The sequence below is a fragment of the Tachyglossus aculeatus genome, chromosome 17, assembly GCF_015852505.1.
Source record: "Tachyglossus aculeatus isolate mTacAcu1 chromosome 17, mTacAcu1.pri, whole genome shotgun sequence".
Classification (NCBI taxonomy): domain Eukaryota; kingdom Metazoa; phylum Chordata; class Mammalia; order Monotremata; family Tachyglossidae; genus Tachyglossus; species Tachyglossus aculeatus.
The window spans coordinates 266,769-291,838 of NC_052082.1; the positions used below are offsets into that span (position 1 = coordinate 266,769).

At 47.3% G+C, this 25,070-nt stretch overlaps 2 protein-coding genes across 4 annotated transcripts in view; one reads left to right on the forward strand and one right to left on the reverse strand.

The window, feature by feature from the left end:
• Positions 1 to 25,070, forward strand: part of GTF2E2 (general transcription factor IIE subunit 2) — a 49,055-nt gene that overhangs the window by 7,943 nt on the left and 16,042 nt on the right. The window contains exon 3 of the mRNA XM_038758923.1: positions 22,655 to 22,746. Coding sequence (XP_038614851.1) covers positions 22,655 to 22,746 — 92 coding nt within the window. The remainder of the gene's footprint in view (positions 1 to 22,654; positions 22,747 to 25,070) is intronic.
• SMIM18 (small integral membrane protein 18) lies at positions 2 to 18,889 on the reverse strand. Of its 3 annotated transcripts, none has more exons than XR_005454646.1 (4): positions 18,815 to 18,889; positions 4,734 to 4,837; positions 2,539 to 4,549; positions 2 to 17 (listed from the first exon to the last, which is right to left on the reverse strand). XR_005454646.1 is itself a non-coding variant. In XM_038758924.1 (3 exons), the coding sequence occupies exon 3, from the start codon at positions 4,522 to 4,524 to the stop codon at positions 4,231 to 4,233; it is 294 nt and encodes a 97-aa protein (XP_038614852.1). In that variant the 5' UTR covers positions 4,525 to 4,549; positions 4,734 to 4,837; positions 18,815 to 18,889; the 3' UTR covers positions 1,480 to 4,230. The 3 variants fall into 3 exon arrangements, 1 of the variants encoding a protein (XP_038614852.1); XR_005454647.1 differs by lacking the exon at positions 2 to 17 and adding an exon at positions 800 to 836; XM_038758924.1 differs by lacking the exon at positions 2 to 17 and having other exon boundaries at positions 1,480 to 4,549.

Genomic DNA, 25,070 nt, shown 5'->3' on the forward strand with positions numbered 1-25,070 from the left:
TGCCTCAGTTATCTCATCTGTAAAATGAGGGTTGAAACTGTGAACCCCACGTGGGACAGGAATTGTGTCCAACACAATTTGCTTGTATCCACCCAAGCGCTTAATACCGTGCCTGACACATAGTAAGCACTTAACAAATACCCCAATTATTATTATAAATGAATAGAATTACAGATGCGTACATAAGTGCTGTGGGGCTGGGAGGGGGGATAAATACAGGGAGCAAGTCAAGGCAGTGCAAAAGGGAGTGGGAGAAGAGGATAGGAGGGCTTAGTCAGGGAAGGCCTCTTGGAGGAGATGTACCTTCAGTAAGGCTTTGAAGATGGGGAGGGTCATTGTCAGATATGAAGAAGGAGGGAGTTCTAGGTCAGAGGCAGAATATGGGCAAGGGATCGCGGTAGGAGAGTTGTGGGGTGAGGTAGTAGGGGACAAGGTGACTGAGTGCTTTAAAAGCCGATGGTCAGGAGTTTTTGTTTGATGCCGAGGTGGATGGGCAACCACTAGAGGTTCTTGAGGAGTGGGGAAACATGGCCTGAGCATTTTTTGTAGAAAAATAATGCAGGCAGCAGAGGGAAGGATGGACTGGAATGGGGAGGGGAGACAGGAAGCAGGGAGGTCAGTAAGGAGGTTTATACAGTAATCAAGGTGGGATAGAAACACTTAACACTTACCCTATCCAGTCTTGACCACGGCATCAGCCTCGCTTACCTCCATCTATCCTGTGTCTCCCCACTCCAGTCCATACTTCACTCTGCTGCCCGGATCATAATTCCAGGAAACCATTCAGTCCACGTCTCTGCACTCCTCAAAAACTTCCAGTGGTCACCTTTCCACTTCTGCGTCAAACAGAAACTCCTTGCTGTTGGCTTTAAGCCTCTGTCAGCTAACCCCTCCTCTCTTTGCTGATCTTCTACTCCAACCCAGCCTGCACCCTTTGCTCCTCTAACACCAACTTACTCACTGTATACCTCTATCGTGTCTATTTCACTGCTGGCCCCTTGCCCACGTCCTCCTTCTGGCCTGGAACTCCCTCAATCAATCAATCAATCAATCGTATTTATTGAGCGCTTACTGTGTGCAGAGCACTGTACTAAGCACTTGGGAAGTACAAGTTGGCAACATATAGAGACAGTCCCTACCCAACAGTGGGCTCACAGTCTAAAAGGGGGAGACAGAGAACAAAACCAAACATACTAACAAAATGAAATAAATAGAATAGATATGTACAAGTAAAATTAATAGAGTAATAAATATGTACAAACATATATAGATATATATACAGGTGCTGTGGGGAAGGGAAGGAGGTAAGATGAGGGGGATGGAGAGGGGGACGAGGGGGAGAGGAAGGAAGGGGGTCAGTCTGGGAAGGCCTCCTGGAGGAGGCCCCTTCACATATGACAGATCACCGCTCTTCGAAGGCTTTTTAAAATCCCATCTCCTCCAAGAGGCCTTCCCTAACTAAACCTTCATTTTCCCTACTCCCTGTCCCTTCTGTGTTGCCTGTGTACTTGGATCTGTGCCCTCCAGGTACTTGTTGTCTTCCCCATAGCACCTGAGGACATGTCACTATATGGTGCCATCTCCCCTATCTCTAACTGATTTCAGTATCTGTCTTCCCATATAGACTGTAAGCTCTTTGTGGACGGGGACCACGTCTGTCAACTTGATTGTGTTGTACTCTCCCAAGCGCTAAGTACAGGGCGCTGTACACAGTAAGGGCTCAATAAATTTGACTGGTTGAAAAGACTCACAGCGAGTTCTCGATTCACGTTTCAAAGGACTCGGACTGGTGGGGCGGTCTGAGCCGACTCCCCGTCTCTCTGCCATGCTCCTCCTACCCACTCCCGTGGGGTGAGTGAGGGTTTTCACCAAAAGCACATTTAGCTGTGTGTGGAGGAAGCAGCCCGTGGACTTGCCGGTCCCGACGGTATAGGGAGGAGGGTGGTGGGTGGCCGCGTGCAGGCGCGGAACTTGTTGGTGACCTCTTTCATATCTTCCTAGGTTGGCAACATTGGCAGGCGTGCCCCCTCGTCCTCCCTTCCTCCTCATTCCTCTCTTTTCTCCTGCCTGGGGTTGGGGGGACCTCCAAGGTTCACATGGGTTTCTTCAAGTTCCAGAAAAAGTGGAATAGGTGTGAGGAAAGGTGAAGCAAGAGTAGAGTTCGAGTTTTCCGAGAGAGGGATCTGCTTATATTCTGTTTACCCCAGTAATTAATCTATTGCTTGGCACATAGTAACGCACTTAACCAGTACCTTAATTGTGATATTATTAGGTAGTAATGATGAGGTCAAAGAAAGAAAACACCTTTTCTTTTTCAACATCACTTGCTAATTTGGAGTAGTTGCTAATTGCCAAGTTTTCTCTTCTGGTGGCTACAGTGGTATTCTTTAAATGTTATTTTTATCCACAAAACAGTACAGTTGCGGCACAGTTACTTCAACTCTGCTCACTGAAGGCAGAGCAGTGATCTGCCAAAGTCCCTACAACTTCCCTGCTGTTCTTTTGAAATTCAATAAAAGATTCTATACAACACCCTACCTAGTATCCTTTTTTGGACTGGGGGTTTTCCAGTGTCGTCAAGCGTCCTAGTGAAGAATGGATGAGCAAGTTTGGTGGAATCACACAGGGGCTGGCAGGGCAACCTGCAGTCTTTACCAGCTTAATTCTTCTCTTCGGGGAGTCTTCAGTTTTCTCCCAGTACAATCCAGGTTTACCTATGTGGGGTATCTTGATGTTTTTTGGGGGTTTTTTTTACACTCATAGATGAGTTGATTCCCAGATGGTATGCATGGATTGATTTGTCCAAAACAAGCCATAAAAAGTAGGGAAGCAACAATGTCTCTAGATCCTGTAGAGAAAAAAGAAATGGGAAATCTTTTCATCTTTGGAAGTAGTAATAGAATTAAGTGCTTGTTGTGTGCAGAGAGCTGTACTAAGCACAGGGAAAGAGTCCACAGGTGGGAATGAGAATATGTCTTAGCTCTGATTGGCGTAGGTTTTAAAAGATGCTCACTTACGGGTCTAGGTTAAAGAAAGGCAGCATCTCAACTCCAGAAAGACATCTAAGGGTGGAAAATGGTTTTTTCATTTTTCACCTTAAAGACCCGAGTAGGTTCACTTGCTGTGATTATGGGGAAGGCTAGCGGGGACCGATGAGAACTGTCTCTCATCCTACAGCTGTTTAAAAGCTCCCCTTCTGCTCCTCGACCATGAGAACCCCTCTAGACTGTAAACTTATTGTGGACAGGGAACATGTCTGCCAACGCTGTGGAATTGTACTCTCCCAAGTGCTTAGTACAGTGCTCTGCACATAGTAAGCACTGAGTAACTACCAGTGACAACTTTTCAGCCCCTCTCCCGGGTGGTTGGAAGGAGCCCTCAGCTCAAATGAAAAGTGCACCTTACTGGCACCCACTACTGTTCCCACCAGCAATGTTCCGATCTATGGTCTGTACCAATGGAATGGATTAGCCCTGCTGTGGAAGTAGAGATATGGTACAGGCTGACATGCTGACTTTTGAAATGCAGGTTTGGAATAAATGCCGCTTTCCTAGGTGTTTCAAAATTCCTAGTGGAAGCTGCTAAAACTTATTTCATACCTCAAAAACCATAACAGTTGCTAAGGGGTCTTGCACTTATTTTGAATAAAACAAAAGACCATTACAATGTTTTTGCCAAGCTTAGGCAGTAAAATTTTAACTATCATCTTGCTTAAAAAATAGGGAATACTGGCTGATTATTCAGTTTGCATTATAAGGGGGAACCTATTTTATTTTGAAGATACATGAGTCTATTGCTACCACCTCCTGTTGATGGGCATTTGAAAGACTATTCCGTTTTATAATCCATACGGGTATGTAAAGTGCAAAAGTCTACAGCGGTAGTTAGTCTTAGGTATTTCAGTCCTTTGCTATTCACCGTTAGGGCTCGAAAATCTTCATCCAGTTTTTGAGACTTCAGTTCCGTAAACTGTTCATCACTTTCAAATTCCACCCTGGATAATATGGAGGCAAAAGAAGTGAACTCCCCAGCCTCCTCTCATCCTCCCCCGCCCCCAGCTCCTCTCCTCGCAGGTGACACGTTATTGGCTGATTCTAAACATTCCAGTTCACCCTCTGACAATTCGGAATCACCATTCCTTCTTCCAGTAGAAGTAAGCTTCAGGAAAGTCGTGGCGTGCCTAGGTCAGGTGAGGTCAGGAAAAGTCTGAAATGCCGGACTAGATCTTGGCTACACCACTTCGGTTTCGTGTTTCCGAATGCTGCCCATCATGGTTCGGAGGGGGCCGGGCTGGTCTTCCAAGTCTTTGACGGTTTTGTTTTTCACGCAGCAGCAGCAGTCAAGCAACTCGTAGAGGAAAGCCAGCACCACTAGCGACACGACTGTCAATATAAACAGGAGCAGAATGACAAAGCATGCAGTGTTCCAATTATCATGGAAAGGGTAAATCCTTTGCACTTGAAAGCCAAAGTACTGGTAGAAGGATAAAGTCTCATTCCAGTGGTGAGCGGTCAGGGATTCCATTCCACTTCCGATTGCTCCAAGGGATCTAGAGAGAAAACCAGGAAAGGGGAAGCTGAAAGGAGCAGGGTAGATGCTTCTCCCTCGCACCTCCAACCCATCAGAATCTCCCCGCCCCTCAACAGCTGATGTATGCGGGGACCCCTGTGGCCCCCGGGTCACTTGATTTTCCAGGCATCTCCAACCAGGAGCGTTTAAAGCTAGGCTACTACCTGGTCGCAACTGCCAAAACCCTAGTTCAGCAGTACCAGATGAAATTTGGAGCGTCTCTTGGGGGCTGGGGACACCAACCCAGGTTCCCTTCACAGTTTAAGGCCTGAAAGAAAAGAACAGCAGACAGTCAGAGTCCGGCGCCGGGTGGCAAAGAGTAAACAATGACCAGATTCTACCAGAAGAGTAGCAGTAATAATAACGATGAAGGCGGCGTTCGTTAAGCACTATTTGCTAAGTGCCGCAGTGGAGAGAAGATGATCAGGTTGGAGCCAGTCCCCATCCCACACAGAGCTCCAGGCTACACGGGACTCCCAGGCTAAGAGAGAGGGAGAAAGGAGAGTGGGCTTCCCACTGCTCACCCCACATAAACAACCTAATCATAAAACAGCCTGGAGAACTTGCCCCTCACAAAATTGCTTTCTGCATCTTGAATTTCCCCTCCAAGCGACCCCACGCTTGATGCCCAAATGTCCAATAGGCCGTGACTCTGAAAACCCACTCTTGTGTTACCCCGAGCTCGGGCTCTGACCCATCAGTTTCGGAGAGATTTTGTCCAGCGCCCCAACCCCAGACCCTTACTGATCAGTCTCGGAGAGGGCCTAGGGCCCCTCTGCCGTCTGACTCCTTGCCCTGTGACCTCCTTCCCCCCCGCCCCCCATCAGCCTGTCAGCACTGTCCACTTATCTGCCAGATCCAGTCAGGCATATATCTGGCCGTTCCCTCGGCCCTCTCCATCTTTGAAGGTCCTAAAGCCCTGCCTCCTCTAGAAGGCCTTCCCTTTCCAGTTTTCTCCCGCATCCTCAATGGGCCCACCCACGGCCACCCGCCAGGTGTTCAGCTGTTTCATCCCGACACGTATGCGCTCCTCCTTGTTCTGGCTTTGTTCTTCCTCCTACTGCTCCATCTCTACTTGCTTTCTGCCAGTCCTCACCATCAGACTGGAAGCTCCAGGCACAAGTGTCTTGTTCCTGTGGTTTATCTGGAAGTGCTGAAATGGCAATTTTAGGACGCTGGGGGAGATGGATGGGGTGGGGAGATGAAAAATTACTCAGGAAAGGCCTCCTGGAAGAGATGTGATTTCAGAAAGGCACTGAAGAAGGGGAGAGTAATGATCTGCCAGATGTGAAGGCGAAGGGAGTTCCAGGCACAGGGAGGGCGGGAGCAACAAATCAGCCGAGAGACGAGAACGAAATGCAGCGAGTAGGTTGGCTTGAGATGGATGAAGCGTACAAGCTGGAGTGGAGTGGGAGGGGAGCCAGGATACACCGTTCCTCCTCTATCTCACTAATTGCTTGACGATGACTTCCTTCAGGGTGTCTGAGACCCTGCTGTGTGCACAGCCCTGAACTGCGAGTGCTTGGGAAAGTGCAGTTGAATCAAGAGACAAGATCCCTACCCCGCAGGAGCTTCATCTAATGGAGGGAGGCAGGCAGGTGGGCAAACGTTGGATTCAGAGAGTGAAACAAGTGTAGATACAAGAGCTTGGGGGGCAGGTAGGCTTTCAGGATCCTTGGAAAGGAGTTGGAGGCAGGAGAGTCAAGAGCAGGTGGTCTCGATCACCTCTATGGAGCCCATCGCTGCCCTTCTAGATCTCTGTCCAGGTCATCTCCTGTCCCCTGGCCGGGCCACATGCCCAGAGGGAGACCGAGAGGCTGCTGCAGTTGGGGTTGCAAATTGGGCTCAATCGTATGCACTTCCTCCTAGCTTTTATTAATAATAATAATAGTGGTATTTGCTGAGTGCTTACTATGTGCCAAGCACTGTACTGAGCGCTGGGGTGGATTCAAGCAGATTGGATTGGACAAAGTCCTTGTCCCACATGGGGCTCACAGTTTCAATCCCCATTTTAAAGATGAGGTAACTGGCACAGAGAAGTAAAGTGACTTCCCCAGGGTCACAGAGCAGACAAGGGATTAGAACCCATGACCTTCTGGCTCCCAGGCCCTTTCCACTATGCCTTGCGGCTTCTATAGTACACCATGCTGCTTCTACTTTTGCTGTGTCGGGGTGGGCCCGGCAGGCTGTGTAGCGGGGTGAGGAAAGCAAGCTAGGTAGCTGCTCTCCAATGGGCACGGTGGATGCTGGGGGCACTTCCTATGCTAGAGCTGGGTGAATCCAATTGAAATCCAGGATTTGAATCAAGAGTGCGGCAGAATGGAGAACTGTTTTCCATCCACCTCTCCTGTTAGAATCTAAGCTCCTTGTGGACAGGAAATGGGTCCCTTTTTGGAGTGATCCTTTTCCAGCGGGCGCTCGTTCAGTACATATGAATACTGCTGCTACTCGAGAGAGAGTGACGGTTATCACTAAGTAACACCACCTCCTGAGCTTGTACATGTTCTGGGTTGTTGGGGACCACCCGGGAGAAGTAGGAGACACGGTCCCTGTCCTTGAAGAGCTGGCGGGCATTAGCTGCCATTTTCTATATCTCTTTCGCCCTTTCCTCAAGACCTCGCTTGGGCCTTCACCTCGGTGCCCACCATCCAAACCTTCGGCATTTTGCTCAGGGCCACTTTCCTTCCAGTTTCTTTCCCGCCTAGTGAATATGTGTGTCTGTATTTGAGGTCTCGAGGCCTTCTGTGTTGTCTGTTAAGGGGTTATATCTGGAATGGATTACTGACCGTGTACCGGCGTCCAGGGACAGGGCATATGCGGGGCCCTGACCCCGCCTCAACCTCCTCCGGGGTAAAGTCTCCCATCAAGAGTGACAGATGAGCCCTGGTCTGGGGACCTCGGGATCGAGAACCTGCACGGAGGAACCGATGCAGTGCCACTGCCACGCTCTCAACCTAGCTGAGAGTCATGTTCCTGCTAGGGCACGAAGTGGAGCGGGCGAGGAGGCGGGCGGGGTGTGGGACTGCACGGATGCAAATGAAGGTGTTTGGTTTTTGTGGCTTTTTTTTTTCTTTTTTAAATAAAGTGACCACAGCCCTCGGCCGACTCCAGGCCTGAGCGCCGTGACCTGTTGGGTGGTACCGAATGGAGTCTCTGCCGCCCACACTGGCTAGCCATTTTTGGGGAATCCCGTTGGGCCCACCCGCCTCACGGAACATCCTAAGGTGGCCCTTGGGACTGGATGGCACGGCCCCAGCAGGCGGGACTGGGACTAGGACACAGGTCTCCTGAGTTCCAGAGCAGGGTACTTTCCACTGGGCCCACGATTAGGTCTTTCATAAGCCTAAAATGACATCCTGCGTCTTGTGGACTTTATGTGGATGTCGCCTTGTATCTGCTGTAAATTACTGGACACGTGCTGATCGTGAGGCCAGCACTTTGAGCAGTTTCTTGATCAATCTATTGTATTTATAGAGCGTTTACCCTTCGCAGAGCGCTCTACTAAGCCATGGAAGACTGTTATACAACAGAGTTGGTAGACACGTTCCCTGCCTACAAATTGCCTATAGTCTAGAAGGGGAGACAGACAAAATAAATTACAGGCGTTTGTGTGTGTTGTGGGGCTGAGGGTGAGGTGAATATCAAGTGCTTAAAAGATACAGACCCAAGTGCAAGGGCGACGCAGAAGGGAGACGGAGTAGGGGGAAATGAGAGCTTTAGTCAGAGAAGGCGTCTTGGAGGAGGTGTGATTCTCATAAACTAAAGAGCGAATGTGACCTGTCTCCTCTTCCCAGTGTATCGTAGGTGACTTGAGAAAGGTGGAGAGATGGTCTGCAATGAGCCAGGCTGCTCAGGCTGGGCGGGGTCTCCTCTCTACCCGAGTGTCCGAGTGTCCAACCGACCCCCTGCTCCCATCTGTCCTCTCCTCGGGCTTGGGACTCCCTCCCCTTTCATATGCGACAGACCATCAATCTCTCCACCATCAAAGCCTTCCTGAAGTCACATCTCCTCCAAGAGGCCTTCCCCAACTAAGCCCTCTTTTTCCCATACTCCCTCTCCCTTCTGTGTCACCCCTGCGACTGGATCTGTATTCCTGGAGCATTTAATGGACCCCCCCCACCCTCAGTTCCAAATATTTTTTAATGTCTATCTCCCCCCCGTAGACCATTAGCTCCTTTTGGGCAAGGAACACGTCTACCAACTCTGTTATATTGTACTCTCCCAGGCATTTAGTCTAGTATTCTCCACACAAGAAGTGTTCAATAAACACCACTGATTGATTGATTGGTAGGTAAGGAATAAAACGCATGTAGCAACATTACTTCTTTGGTTGATGGAATTTTTTAAAACTTGAACTTTGCTTGTATTTTAGAATATTGTTAGGACTCTGAATGGTCATAGTGCAGTGAGTAAAATTCCACTAAGCCATGCTGCTTCTCATATTTGTAACTGTATTCTTGATTTTCAGTGTTTTAACATTTTTGCTTCCACAAAGGGAAAGTGTGGGTAACATTTTTCTCATGAAGTAAATTGGTGAGATATGTTTTAGGTGGAATGAATAGTTACTTTTTAAGCTTTGACTGTATTCCAAAATCATTCCTAAATGAGATTTAGTACCTTACTGTAACTGGTATCATAAAATTGTATTTGTTCTCTTTCAGGTGTTGAGTAAGCTTATATATTCAGCTCACTAGCCTATCTCTAGGTCAGGTAAAGACAATATCATGAACTTATTTATACTTTCCTTAGTACTAAGCTACTTGTAGGGAGGGATCGTGTCTACTACCTGTGTAGTATTTTCCCGTTCCAAGAGTTTAGTCCAGGGCTGTGCCCACAGTAAGCACTCGATGACTACTACTGAATGAAATGGGTACTCTATTTTGACTACTCCAGTTGTACTTATTTTTATTTTTGTCTTCCCCAGTTGAGTGAAAGCTCCTGTGGTCAGGGGTCGCTTTGTTATTCTCTACTTCCTGGACACCTTGTAGGGTGCACTGCACTCAGTGGGCACTCAGTAAATGCTACTACTACTACTTACGGGTTCAGAAAGAAATACAAACGGCTCACAGTCAGGAATACAAATGTTCGCCACCTCAAGTGAGGTAGTGAAAATCTGATTTATGCAAAATCACACGTAGAGGTGTTATTTAGAAGGAAAACCTGTAGTGATGGTTACAGTGCCCATTTACGAGCTATATATGCAATTAAGGATTTAGTGGAAAGAGTTCGGGGCTGGGAGTCAGGAGACTGGGTTTTAGTCTCGCCTAGACTTTGTGTTGTGTGACTTTTCTGGGCCTCAGTGTCCTCTTCCATAGAATGGGGATAAAATAAGCTCTTATGTTTGGAACCCCTTGGAGGACCTAAATGTGTCCAATCCGAATGTCTTTTATGTCTCTATCTTGTCCCTGTGATCAGTGTGGATGGCACATAGTAAGTACTTAGTGAGCTCCACCCAGTGCCAAAGGTTGAGCATTTGCTCTCCTGCCAGCCTTGAGCATCATTTGAACAGATCGGAGGATGTAAAAGGCCGACCTTGCTTCCGAGTGGCTCTTCTTCCCTAAGGACAGACTCCTCCACTAAAATCTCTAACTGTACAATTTTTGTGTCTGAGGAATAAAGAAGGAAAAATGATGTCGGAGGTTCCATGTGGTATTCTTAAAGAGTAAGCCTCCTATTCTCTGTTTTCTATGTTAAATTCTAGATTACCTGTTAACTAAAATCAAAGGGATTTCAGCTCGATGGGTGGGGGGGCGGGAGGAATGGGGGAATCTTTTCTCCAAAGACCAGATTACCTAAATGATATGCTAGGAATCCCTCCCCGTTATTTTAACGATTGTGGTAGAATTTCTCACTCTCCAGCAACCCCAGTGGATCATTGCAAAAAGTCCAACGAATTACACTGGAGATGACAAAGGGTAGTGTACAGGCTCATGTTAGCATTAAGACTTAGAAAATGATTTGACCCTCAATTAGTTTAGAGGTGGAAGAAGCAGCTCTCATTGAAAACTGGTGATTTTGTTCTGGCAAAGGGGGGACAGAATTTATTATTTTGACTTATTTCAAAACGAAGTTAGGATTCCAGTATTCAGTGGATGTATTTAATCAATCAGTGGTATTTATTGATCAGAGTTAGAATACAGTAGAGTTACCCTACCACTGACAGATCGACTGACTGACCCAAATTTGGGCAGCCCGTCGAGTGTCAGAGTAAGAGAGTCTTCTGATCTTGTAGGTGCATTTCTTTCTATCAGTGGTATTTATTGAGCACTTACTGCGTGCAGAGCACTGGACTGAGCAATTAGGAGGGTACAGTACAACAGAGTTGGTAGATTTAGTCCCTGCCCACAAGGAGTTTATGGACTAGAGGGGGAAGCAGACATTAATAAAAAGACATTATGGCTATTCATTCATTCAATCGTATTTATTGAACGCTTACTGTGTGCAGAGCACTGTACTAAGCACTTTGTATCTAAGTGCTATAGGGCTGAGGGTGGGGTGACTATCAAGTGCTTAAATGGTACAGATCTAATTCCACGGGCAACACAGAAGGGAAAGGGAATAGGAGAAAAGAGATTTAATTAGGAAAGGACTCTTGGAGGAGAGGGGACCGTAATAAGGCTTCGAAGATGGGGAGAGTGGTGGTCTGTTCTATATGGAGGGGGTGGGAGTTCCAGGTCAGAGGGAGGACATGGGAAAGGGATCAGCGGTGAGATAGACTGTGAACCCGTTTTGAGAGGAATTGTCTCTATCTGTTGCCAAATTGTACTTTCCAAGCGCTAAGTACAATGCTCTGCACACAGTAGCGCTCAATAGATATGATTGTATGAACGAATAGACGATATCTAGGCCACAGTGAGCAAGCTGGTGCTAGAAGAGCGGAATGTGTGGACTGAGGTAAGCTAAGTGGGAGCAAGCTAATTGAGTGCTTCAAAGCTGCTGGTGAGGAGTTTGATTCAGAGGTGGTTGGGCAACCACTGGAGGTTCTTAAGGAATGGAGAGATGTGGGCTAAACTTTCTTTAGAAATATCATCCGGACAGCAGAGTGAGGCATGGACTGGAGTTGGGGAGAGACAGGAGACAGGGAGATCAGCGAAGAGGCTGATGCAGTGGTCAAGGCAGGAGAGGATAAGTGCTTGGATCGGCATAGTAGGAATTTGGACGTAGAGGAAAGGGTGGGTTTTAGTGATGTTATAAAAGTAAAACTAACAGGACTTGGTGACAGATTGACTTATGTGGATCGAATAAGAAATATGAGTCAAGGCTAACGCCAGGGTTCCCCGGCTTGTGACACGGGGTGGATAGTGATGTCTGCAGCGATGGGAAAGACAGGAAGAACAGGGTTTGGGTGGGGAGATGAAGAGTTTTATTTCAGACGTGTTTAGTTTGAGGTATCGGGTGGTCATCCAGAGAAAGATGTCCTGAAGGTAGGAGGAAATGTGAGGCTGCGGAGATGGAGAGAGGTCAGACGTGGAGAGGTTGATTTGGGAATCACCCACCCAGAGATGGTAGTCTATGCTAAGAGAGCTAATGAGTTCTCCAAGGGAGTGGCTGTAGTTGGAGAATAGGCAAGGACCCAGAACTAAGATTTGAAAGACCCTCCACTGTCAAGGGGCGGGAGGCAGAGGACGAGCTTACGAAAGAGACCGTGCGAATGAGCGGCCAGAGAGATTGGCGGAGAAGCAGGCGAGGACAGTGCCAGTGAAGCCAAGGTTGGATACTGTTTCCAGGAGAAGGGTGCGGTCATCATCATCAGTCGTATTTATTGAGCGCTTAGTATGTGCAGAGCACTGTACTAAGCGCTTGGGAAGTACAAATTGGCAACATATGTGTGACGGTCCACAACGACAAAGGCAGAGGATAGGTTGAGGAGGATTTGGATGGAGTAGAGGCCATTGGATTTGGCAGTTTCTGTGGCGTGAAGAGGGCGTAAAGCTGACTGGAGAAGCAGCGTGGGCCTGGGAGTCAGAGGACCTGAGTTCTAATCCTGGCTCTGCCATTTGTCGGCTAGGTGACTTTGGGCAAGTCACTTCAACTTCTTGGTGCCTCAGTTACCTCGTCTGTAAAATGCGGATTCAATACCTGCTCTCCCTCCTACTTAGACTGTGAGCCCCATGTGAGACCTGATTATCTGGTATCTACCCCAGCACTTAGTACAGTGTTTGGCACATAGTAAGCACTTGACGAATACTACTACTGTTATAATGATCATTTTTATTATTATAAAGGGGATCAAGGAGAGAATTAGAGGAGAAGAAATGGAGACAGCGGGTATGAACAACTTGCTCAAGGAGTTTGGAAAGGAATGGTAGGAAGGAGAAGGAGCGATAGATAACTGGAGGGAACCTTAGGGTCAAGGGAAGGTTTTTTTAGGATCGGGGAGACACGAGCATGTTTGAAACCTTGGTTTCTCTGCCACCGTCCTCTCGTCTTCTCCCCCCAAACTCCTCTGCCCATTCTTTTGCCAGCTCTTCTGCGTCTGTGCCATATGTGTGAACTCTGGGTATCCCTCAAGGCTCACTTCTTGGTCCCCTTGTATTGTCAATTCATCATCATCATCAGTCGTATTTATTGAGCGCTTACTATGTGCAGAGCACTGTACTAAGCACTTGGGAAGTACAAATTGGCAACATCTAGAGACAGTCCCTACCCAACAGTGGGCTCACAGTCTAAAAGGGGGAGACAGAGAACAAAACCAAACATACTAACAAAACAAAATAAATAGATATGTACAAATAAAATAAATAAATAAATAGAGTAAAAAATATGTACAAACATCTATACATATATACAGGTACTGTGGGGAAGGGAAGGAGGTAAGATGGGGGGGATGGGGAGGGGGACGAGGGGGAGAGGAAGGAAGGGGCTCAGTCTGGGAAGGCCTCCTGGAGGAGGTGAGCTCTCAGCAGGGCCTTGAAGGGAGGAAGAGAGCTAGCTTGGCGGATGGGCAGAGGGAGGGCATTCCAGGCCCGGGGGATGACGTGGGCCGGGGGTCGATGGCGGGACAGGCGAGAGCGAGGTACGGTGAGGAGATCAGCAGTGGAGGAGCGGAGGGTGCGGGCTGGGCTGGAGAAGGACAGAAGGGAGGTGAGGTAGGAGGGGGCGAGGGGATGGATGGACAGCCTTGAAGCCCAGGGTGAGGAGTTTCTGCCTGATGTGCAGATTGATTGGTAGCCACTGGAGGTTTTTGAGGAGGGGAGTGATATGCCCAGAGCGTTTCTGGACAAAGATAATCCGGGCAGCAGCATGAAGTATCTCAGTTGCACTCACTCCCTTGGAGAACTCATCCCCTCTTTGATTTCAAGACCCAGATCTACCTACTGGCCTCATCCTACTGACCTCCTTCCCTTCCCCACAGCACCTGTATATATGTATATATGGTTGTACATATTTATTACTCTATTTATTTATTTATTTTACTTGTACATTTCTATCCTACTTATTTTATTTTGTTGGTATGTTTGGTTCTGTTCTATGTCTCCCCCTTTTAGACTGTGAGCCCACTGTTGGGTAGGGACTGTCTCTATGTGATGCCAATTTGTACTTCCCAAGCGCTTAGTACAGTGCTCTGCACATAGTAAGCGCTCAGTAAATACGATTGATTGATTGATTGATTGATTGATCCTAGGCCATGGAAGCAGCATGGCCTAGTGGGTAGACCATGAGCCTGGGAGCCAGGTAGACCTGGGTTCTAATCTCGGCTCTGCCACTGGCCTGCTCTGTGACCTAGGGCCAGTCACTTAACTTTTCCGTGCCTCAGCTTCCTCAATTACATTGTGGCGATTCAATACCTGTTCTCCTTCCTACTTTGACCGTGAGTCCCATGTAAGACAGGGCTTGTATTTAGCCTGGTTAACTTTTATCCACCCCAGCGCTTAGAACAGTGCTTGATGCCTAGAAAGCATTTACCAAATACCATAAAAAATGCTATCAACTCCTGCCTTGAGGACATCTGGATGTCTGGCCAGGACCTCAAGCCCAACATGTCCAAAACTCAATTCCTCACTTGCCTTTACACTGTAAGCTTCTTGAGGGCAGGGATTGTGTCTACCAACTCTTTGGTACTGTACTCTCCCAAGCACTTAGAACAGTGCTGGTGCATACAGTGAGTTCTCAACTGACTGATTCCCTCCTTAATCCTCATCCTCTTCCTAACTTTTCCATCCTGGTTGATACCACCACCCCCATCCTCCCTGTCACTCAAGCCTGCAGTCTTAGCACTTTCCCTGGGAAGAAGCCTTCCTGGACTAAGCCCCCATTGCCACGCTTACTCTCCCTTCCACAATACCTACGCTTTTGGATCTGTACCCTTTAAGCACCTGACATTCATCCCACCCTCAGTCTTACAACATTCACGTACATATCTGTAATTTATTTTAACGTCTGTCTGCTCCACTGGACTGTAAGCTCTTTGTGGGCAGGGAACGTGGCAATCAACTCAATCAATCAATCAATCGTATTTATTGAGCGCTTACTGTGTGCAGAGCACTGTACTAAGCGCTTGGGAAGTACAAGTCGGCAACATATAGAGACAGTCCCTACCCAACAGTGGGCTCACAGTCTAAAAGGGGGAGACAGAGAACAAAACCAAACATACTAACAAAATAAAATAAATAGAATAGATACGTACAAGTAAAATAAATAAATAGAGTAATAAGTATGTACAAACATATATACATATATACAGGTGCTGTGGGGAAGGGAAGGAGGTAAGATGGGGGGATGGAGAGGGGGACGAGGGAGAGGCAATAACTAGAAGGTGAGGTGGGGTCAAGAGAGGGTTTTTTTAGGATGGGAGAGACTTGGGCATGTTTGAAGGCAGAGGGGAAGGAACCAGTGGAGAGCGAGCGGTTGAAGATGGAAGTTAAGGGGAGAAGGGACGGAGCGAGAGATTTCATGAGATGAGAGGGAATGGGGTCAGAAGCACAGGTGGCCGGAGTAGCACTTGAGAGCAGGGAGGAGAGCTCCTCTGAGGATACTGCTGGGAAGGATGGGAGAGTAGCAGAGAGTGTTGAGAGCCGGGGGGTTGGAGAAGGGGGGGAAGTGACTTTGGGAGGTCGGACCTGATGGATTTAATTTTGTTAATGAAGTAGGAGGCCAGATCGTTGGGGGTGAGGGAAGGAGGAGGGGGGAGGAACCGGGGGTCTGAGAAGGGAGTTGAATGTACGGAAGAACTCGGAATCGTACTCTCCCATGTACTTAATAATAGAGTGCTTTGTACACAGTAAGCACTAAATAAATAAAATGGTCCCTGACTCCTCTCTCTCTCTCTGTCTCTCTTTCTCTCATGCAAGCCCCACATTAGTGAAGCACCAAATACTGTCATATCTTTCCTCACAACAACTTCTTCCAAAGCCGGCCCTTTCTCTCCGTGAAACCGTCACGTTGGTCGAAGCACTTGTCATAGCCCACCTGGACTACTGTATCATAACTTGTACTTCCCAAGCGCTTAGTACAGTGCTCTGCACACAGTAAGCGTTCAATAAATACGATTGAATGAATGAATGAAACAAGTGGGGAAGAAGCCACTGGAAAATGAACAGTTGAAGATGGTGATCGGGGGCGGGTGAGAGAAGGGGGGGAGTAAGTGTTTTCATAAGGTATGAAGGGTCAGAGGCGCAGGTGGACGGAATAGATTTTGAGAGTGTGAGCCCACTGTTGGGTAGGGACTGTGAGCCCACTGTTGGGTAGGGACTGTCTCTATATGTTGCCAATTTGTACTTCCCAAGCGCTTAGTACAGTGCTCTGCACATAGTAAGCGCTCAATAAATACGATTGATTGATTGATTGAGAGGAAGCAAGAGGTCTCCTCTTGAGATACTGCTGGGAAAATTGGGAGAGTGGCTCTATCCAGAACTTGGAATGTAAGAGAAGTTTTTTCATCTGAAGAGAAGTAGTGTGGCTTAGTGGAAAGAGCACGGGTTTGGGAGTCAGAGGACGTGGGTTCTAATCGCCGCTCTACCACGTCTGCTGTGAGACCTTGGGCAAGTCACTTCACTTCTCTGGGCCTCAGTGACCTCATCTGGAAAATGGGGATTAAGACTGTGAGCCCCACGTGGGACAACCTGATTACCTTGTAACTACCCCAGTGCTGAGAACGGTGCTTGGAACATAGTAAGCACTTAACAAATACCGTTATTATTATTATTATTATTATTATTATTATTAATAGGATAAAGGGTGTCCTGAGGCAGGACCTTCTGCTGCCACCCTCCAAGTGTCAGGTGCCCACCTCCTGGGTAACAGACCCACTGGTGACCTGGACCTGGAGCAAGGTGTAGAGTTAGTTACTGTAGGCTCAGGGGGTCATATGATCTCTCATGGCTGCCTTACGGATATTGCTGCTGTTGGGAAAATCTCTTCCTCCAAAGGGTCAAAATCTGATGAGAGCCTTATTCATTAAGCAGGTGGCTATAGGAGCTGTTAACACACTCTTGCCAGCTGAGGCAAGGCAAAAGTGGAATCTGAGGGAGGATTTTGAGCATATTTTCATCCTGGAACACGAAGGGCGGCCGCCAGCCACAGATGTAACAGCGTGGCCTAGTGGAAAGACCATGGACCTGGGTTTAATCCAGGTTTTAGATTGGGGTTTTAATCTCAACTCCACCACTTATATGTTGTGTACTACCTTGGGCAAGTCACTCCACCTCTCTGCGCCTCAGTTCCCATATCTGCAAAATGGGGATTCAATACCAATTGTCCCTCCTACTTAGATTGTGAGGGCCACCCCTAGGACCTTTTAATCTTGCCTTCAGAGAGCCTGGTGCTTAGTACAATGCTTTGCATATAATAAGTGCTTAACAAATACCGGGATTATGATTATTATTCTCATGTACAAACATAAACAAGATTGTGTATCTGCTGAAAATAACCCTAGAGGCTTGAATAAATCAGTAAGCAATTTTGTCTATCAATTCTAATTGTTTTAAATATCAGAGCAAACTAAGGCTTACACTGATCAACAAAAGTGACTCAAGCACTAAAAAAGAAGAGGTATCTCTACCTCATTTCCATAATTGGGCCCTGGACACACCTTTTTGTTCAAATTACTTAGCACAAGACTATTCTGAACTGGGGCCAAGGATCAGCTTGAGAATTTCTAGATGCTTTACTCAATCAATCAATCGTACTTATTGAGCGCTTACTGTGTGCTGAGCACTGTACTAAGCGCTTGTCCTCAAAATGTGCTAAACGAAGGCGTTTTACATAATAATAATACAGGGTATTTGTTAAGCTTAATAAACGTTAACGAGGAATGGAGTACTTAATACCCCGTTCCCTGGGTTTAAAAAATCAAAACGTACCTCTGGCGATCATTTCAATTCAGCGTTAGCTAGGTCTTAAAATCCGTAAGTCATCCGTTAGGCCATCAAACCATACGGTTTGATGCCAACCGCATGTTGCCAATTTGTACTTCCCAAGCGCTTAGTACAGTGCTCTGCACATAGTAAGCGCTCAATAAATACGATCGATGATGATGACGATACGGTCACTCTAATGCCATTCTTTTACATTTTTCGGTCAGTAAGTATGAAGTAAAACGACGGTTTTCATTTTCTTGGTAATTTGACATGTCATTAGGAAGTCTCTCTAGAGCTGTCCGAGGATTTTACAGCTCTGGGGTTGCAATGCGATTTATTCTATCGAACGGTAAGCCGTTTGCCACAACCCTGGTTTGTCTAGATCTTCCCTTTTATATATATATATATATATATATATATATATATATATATATATATATATATATAAAATAAATATATATATTATATGTGTAAATATAAATATATATAAAATAAATATATATATATTATATGTGTACTATATATATATATATATATATATATATATATATATATAAAATCTCGGTCAGGATCCCCACAACTGCTGAAATAAAAACCTCCCGCTGCAGAAAATGAAATGAGTGGCCAACGAGCCCTGATCAAATGCATCTGCGTTGACTGACCCGATGCCGGGCGGTATCCGGCCTCTAAAAATAGCGCGGTCATCAATTTTCCCTCAGCGCCCCGACGGCAAGAGAGGGCTCGCCTCACAGGATGAGGCGAGACCGCCGTCGGGATGATGGGGGGGGGGGGGCGGGGGGGGGAACCGAAACCCTCCATCGCCTCGCAACGAGAGAGATCTCTCGGGGTGTTTTATGGGAAGATAGCTCCCCGACGGTTCTTCTCTCGAAAAATCCCGTTCCTAACCCTGTGTTTCCGAAGGCGAGCACGAATGTTAGAAACCTTACCTCAGGGCCGCGAGGAGGAGGAGGAGGAGGACGAGGAGGACCAGCGTCGCTCTGCTGGGTTGGCGCCGCCTCGCGCTCGCTCCCGCGCTCGCTCCCGCGCGCGCGCTGCCCGCCTCGCGCTCGCTCTCTCTCTCTCTCTCTCTCTCTCTCCCTCCCTCCCTCCCTCCCCACCCTCCCCCCATCGATGGATCCGGGCCGCCATTGGTGGGGCCGCGGTGTCGTCACCGGCCGGGCCCCTTTGCCGCCATTGGTGGGGCCGCGGTGTCGTCACCGGCCGGGCCCCCTTGCCGCCATTGGTCGGGCCCCAGTGCCGCCGACCGCGCGCGCGCCCCCTGCAGGAAGCCCTCCCTCAGCGTTAGCTGCCTCCTGCATCAGTCAATCAATCAATCGTATTTATTGAGCGCTTGCCGTGGGCGGAGCGCTGGACTAAGCGCTTGGGAAGTCCAAGTTGGCAACACAGAGAGACAGTCCCTACCCAACAGTGGGCTCACAGTCTAGAAGGGGGAGACAGAGAACAAAACCAAACAGACTGACAAAATAAAATAAATCATCATCATCATCAATCGTATTTATTGAGCGCCTGCTGTGTGCAGAGTGCTGGACTAAGCGCTTGGGAAGTCCAAGTTGGCAACATAGAGAGACAGTCCCTACCCAACAGTGGGCTCACAGTCTAAAAGGGGGAGACAGAGAACAAAACCAAACATACTAACAAAATAAAATAAATCAGCATCATCATTATCAATCGTATTGAGCGCTTGCTGTGGGCAGAGCACTGGACTAAGCGCTTGGGAAGTCCAAGTTGGCAACATAGAGACAGTCCCTACCCAACAGTGGGCTCACAGTCTAAAAGGGAGAGACAGAGAACAAAACCAAACATACCAACAAAATAAAATAAATAGAATAGATATGTACAAGTAAAATAAATAGAGTAATAAATATGTACAAACATATATACGTATATACAGGTGCTGTGGGGAAGGGAAGGAATCAATCCTTCAATTGAATCAATCAATCAATTCAAGCCTCCTGAATCAATCAATCAGTCATATTTATTGAGCGCTTACTGTGTGCAGAGCTCTGTACTAAGCGCTTGGGAAGTACAAGTTGGCAACATAGAGAGACAGTCCCTACCCAATAGTGGGCTCACAGTCTAGAGGGACTTGGCCCTCCCCCTCGTCCCCCTCTCCATCCCCCCATCTTACCTCCTTCCCTTCCCCACAGCACCTGTATATATGTATATATGTTTGTACGTATTTATTACTCTAGTTATTTATTTATTTATTTTAATTGTACATATCTATTCTATTTATTTTATTTTGTTAGTATGTTTGGTTTTGTTCTCTGTCTCCCCCTTTTAGACTATGAGCCCACTGTTGGGTAGGGACTGTCTCTATATGTCGCCAACTTGTACTTCCCTAGCGCTTAGTACAGTGCTCTGCACACAGTAAGCACTCAATAAATACGATTGATTGATTGATTGATTGATTAATCCTGGCTCCGCCACTTGTCAGCTGTGTGGCTTTGGGCAAGTCACTAACTTCTCTGTGCCTCAGTGACCTCATCTGTAAAATGGGAATTAAGTCTGTGAGCCCCACGTGGGTCAACCTGATTACCTTCTATCTATCCCAGTGCTTAGAACAGTGCTTGGCACATAGTAAGCACTTAACAAATACCATTATGATTATTATTAGAGACCCGTAATAAAGACCAATCATCTGTTATGATTCTGTCTTTTGAACCAGAGCCTCCAATGGTTTGGGCGTTTGAAAATATTCTCAAAATCCATGTAAACAAGAGAAGGTTCCCTTCAACACTCATTCCCTCTTCTCCCAAAATCACTTTAGTGTCTGCCTTTCTTGCTAGATCGTAAGCTCCTTGAGGGTACGGATCATCAGTCAATCATTGGTACTTACTGAGAAGCAGCATGGCTCAGTGGAAAGAGCCCGGGCTTTGGAGTCAGAGGTTGTGGGTTCAAATCCCGGCTCCGCCACTTGTCAGCTGTGTGACTTTGGGTAAGTCACTTAGCTTCTCTGGGCCTCAGTTATCTCATCTGTAAAAATGGGGATTAAGACTGTGAGCCCCACATGGGACAACCTGATCACCTTGTAACCTCCCCAGCGCTTAGAACAGTGCTTTGCACATAGTAAGCGCTTAATAAATACTTACTATTATTATTATTATTATTATTATTATTATTATTATTATTATTATTACTGAGTGCTTTCTGTATGCAGAGCACTGTACTAAGTGCTTGGGAGAGTACAATACAACAGGATTGGTAGACGTGTTCCCTGCCCAGAAGGAGTTTACAGTCTAGAAGGAGAGACAGGCATTAATATAAATCAATAAATTATGGATATGTATACAAGTGCTGTGGGGCTGAGTGTGAGATGAATGTCAAGTGCTAAAAGTGTGTACATCCAAGTGCCTAGGCGACACAGAAGAGAGAGGAAGTAGGGGAAAGAGGACTCAATCAGGAAGACGTCCTGGAAGAAGTGTGATTTTAATAAGACTTCGAAGGTGGGGAGAGTGGTGTCTGACTTATATCGAGGGAGAGGGAGTTCCGGGTCAGAGGGAAGATGTGGGCAAAGAGTTGACAGTGAGATAGTTGAGGTCATTCACTGGTTAGGATTTGCCATAAAATGGTGGCCGGTCCAAGGCCTTCTCTTGCCCAGCTGAGAATTGGCCCCCCCAAGCCCTGGCTATGGCCCTGCTTCGTGTCCTGCCTTTTACCCCCCCCGCCCCCGCTGCCCTGCCCACTGCCCCACCTGATGCCTCACCCACTGCCCTGCCCTGCCCACTGCCCCACCTGCTGCCTCTCCCGCTGCCCTAAACTGCCCGCCTTCTGCCTCACCCACCTCCCCAACTACCACCCCAGGTCTGCACGTCCGTTGTGGTTGAAAATTGGTTCCAGGCCCTGTTTCTGGGTTTGGACCGACTGTTGAGGAGAGCACACTCTTGCCCCTTTCGTCTTTGGCTCTGCAGGCCCCTCTAGGAGCTGGAATAGCTGGTTTTGTTTCCAGTTTCAGGCTCACTTTCTGCCCTTCAACCTCTAGCCAATCAATCAATCAACCAATTGTATTAATTGAGTATTTACTGTGTGCAGAGCACTGTACTAAGCACTTGGGAACAACACAGTTCACAGTCCAATACAACCCAGTTGGTAGATGGCATCCCTCCCCGCAGGAAGCTTACCTTCCCTTAGTTATTCTTCACCAAGCATCCAGGCGGGCATTCAGCCATATGGCTTGGCCCTATTTTGGCCAGGAGGAAGGAGTGCCTTTTAAACCAGGTTACACCTGAGGGAAGTGAAAATTTAGGGAAGAATCAATTGATAGTATTTATTGAGCAATTTCTGTGTGCAGAGCACTGTGCTAAGTGCTTTGGAGAGTTGGTTGATGGCGACCCTGCCCACCGGAATCCTTGGTCCTTGATGATGTAGAGTCTTCTGGAAGGAATCACTTGGAATCAGGTAGGGTGAGTCCATTTACTAAATACCCTTCATTGATTCACCCCAGAGTGCATTTGAGCAGGAGTGACTAGAAATCTAGAAGTAATTTTCTAGTAAGTGAAATGGGTGGAGATTATGAGGATGTTTTTACCATTGTCCTGTTTTCCAATTTATATTTTGGAGGATTTGAACAAATTTGTTAATACGTTGATTTGGGTTGATAATTTGCCCTTTACAGTTTCAGCAACATGTCTCAGGTACAGAAAGGGAACTACCCTAATCTTGTAATTCATAGCTCCCTGATGGCTTGGGAAGTCATGATTCAAATTAAACAGGAGATACTCTAAAATTGTGTTTGATTATTTATTTCCTGTGTTTCTTCCCTCCAGATCACAGCAATGGATCATTTAATTTGAAAGCTCTTTCAGGAGGCTCAGGATACAAATTTGGAGTTCTTGCTAAGATTGTGAATTATATGAAGGTACTGAATAGCTTTTCATTCTACTTTATTGTTTCCAAACTAATAATCCTAAGTATAATGGCTTTCCTTTCAAGTGTTGGGGGTAAACTTAGGGTGGAGTATTGAGGGGCCATGGCTTTGTGAGGATGGGACTAAGGGGAAGAGGAGAATGAGGAAGAAAAGGAAAGGGAAAATGAAAAGGAGGGAAAAATATAAATGGCAGAATTGGGGGGATTGGCAATGGCGGGAGGCAGACGGTGTCGCCTCAGGAGTCAGAAGAGCACGGCAGCAGCACAGACTCGCTTGCTGGAGGTTGCAGTGGCCCTGGAGGACCTCCGCCCCATGCTTTGTCCCTGGAGTACCTGCCATGCTGAACAAGCCAGGGGGCTTCGTAGGAGGCAGGATATGGAGCCGGGTGAGGGCATGAGAAATCCCAGAGGGCTGGCCCGGATCGGATTGCTGCGGTTTACTGGCAGGGGTAACTGGCCGGGGTAACAGTTAAAACCAACTCTTTCCAATCAGTCGGTGGTATTTATTGAGCACTTTCTGTACTAAGCTATAGTGGAGTTGGTAGACATGTTCCCTGACCCCAACTGGCTTACAGTCTAGAGGCCTATTGATGGCTAGGCCAGGACTTCCCACTCCCTTCTGACTCCAGGAGGCAGGGAGGAGCAGGGCTGGCTAGCTATAGCTGCCCACGGTGCCCACAAAGCCAGTGAAGAGCCATCACCCTCATGGAGCTGGGTCCCTGAAGCATCCCTACTGTTATTCCCCACAGCTGCTGTGAGTAAGATTTAGAGTCCCCAGTTGCCCTGAAATCAGGACAGTCCCTGGCTCCTTTCTCTCCATCTGAAGCTCTAGAAGAAATGAGTGGCCTTAGAATCACAGTGTAAGCATCTTCTCCCCACCAGCACCTGGCATGTTCAGCCCCCCAGGGCATCTCCGTTCACTTCCCAACCCGCCTGTGGTCCTTTCTGTCTGCTCCAGTCCTCAGAATGGGGTGTTAGGCAGCAGAGGCTTCTGGCTCCAGGGGATCTGTTTGGGTCACGGAGGGGTTGGCAGCCAAGCAGACACTCCGAAAGAGAAGGAGAGAGGGAGGAAGGGAGGGAGAGAGAAGGGGAATGAAACCATCCTCCAAGTACTGTCTGTCTCCACGTCCAGGCTGTGCAGTCATTCTGGCACCCAAACGGGAAGGGGGCGGGCAGAGACCGAGGTAAGGATTCACCTGCAGACCGGGACTTACCACTTGACCGCTGTAGCATGCACTTGCTTTCACCGGGATGATTCTCAGCTACCCAGCTGCATCATTCTGAGAAATCAAAACCCACCTCCCACCCACAAAAAATACAAACACACCCCCACACCCACACACACCCCCTCCTGGATTGCTTTTGGTTAGGAAAAGAAAAGTTATTGGTAATTCTCCTTATGCTCAGCAATGTATTCCCTAAGTGAAGTTTTAGGTCTTTCATGTCTTTTTTTTTTATGTCAAGGGCTGAAGATGTCCAAAAATAACATTTGGTTCATAATGGCAGAGCTAAGACCTGACACTCTTTGATTTTTGAGGAAGTTCCTCATCAAAGAGCAAGAAGCAAGAGAAGTCATTGAGTTGTTGACATTTTTTCCTATTCCTGCAGATCACTCACATTCTGGCATCTACAGGCTCCTCCCAGGCATGTGCTGTCTGTCTCATTGGCTCCACTGTGCAGAGTGCCTTGCAGTTGGTTAAGCTTTCCGCCAGCATGGGCATTTATTAAGCACTTTTTCTGGTTTTGTTCTTTAATTCCCCTAAATGCATTGATCTTAAAAAGAAAGGCTAAATTATTTATGGTACAGTCTTTTTTCTGGTGCTATTTATAGTCTCAGCTTTGAAAAGGAGATTCGACTTTGTGTGTGAAGTGATTCCTCTCGATTACTCTGTGGTGTGGAAGGAGGCTCTGCTTTTGGTGAAAGATATGAAAGGGACCAATGTCAGGGTCATTATCATCAGCAGGGTTTACTGAGTGCTTACTGGGTGCAGAGCACTGTACTAAGCACTTAGTAGACATAATCAGTACAAGAAACAGCATGATCAATGGGAGAGAGCCCAGGCCTGGGAATCCCAGCTCCACCACTTTCCTGCAGTGGGACCTTGGACAGTCATTCAACTTCTCTTTGCCTCAGTTTCCTCATCTGTAAAATAGGAATTGAATGCCTGTTCCCCATCCCCCCTTAGACTGTGAGCCCCATGTGGGACAGGGACTGGGTTCTACATGATCCTATCTTGTAACTACCCCAGTGCTATGTGCTTGACACACAGTGAGCTCTTAATAATAATAATAATAATGATGGTATTTGTTAAGTGC

What these genes read in the sequence shown, in the direction of transcription:
- SMIM18 (XM_038758924.1), bottom strand. Translation starts at nt 4,524, where the DNA reads ATGGAATCCCTGACCGCTCACCACTGGAATGAGACTTTATCCTTCTAC.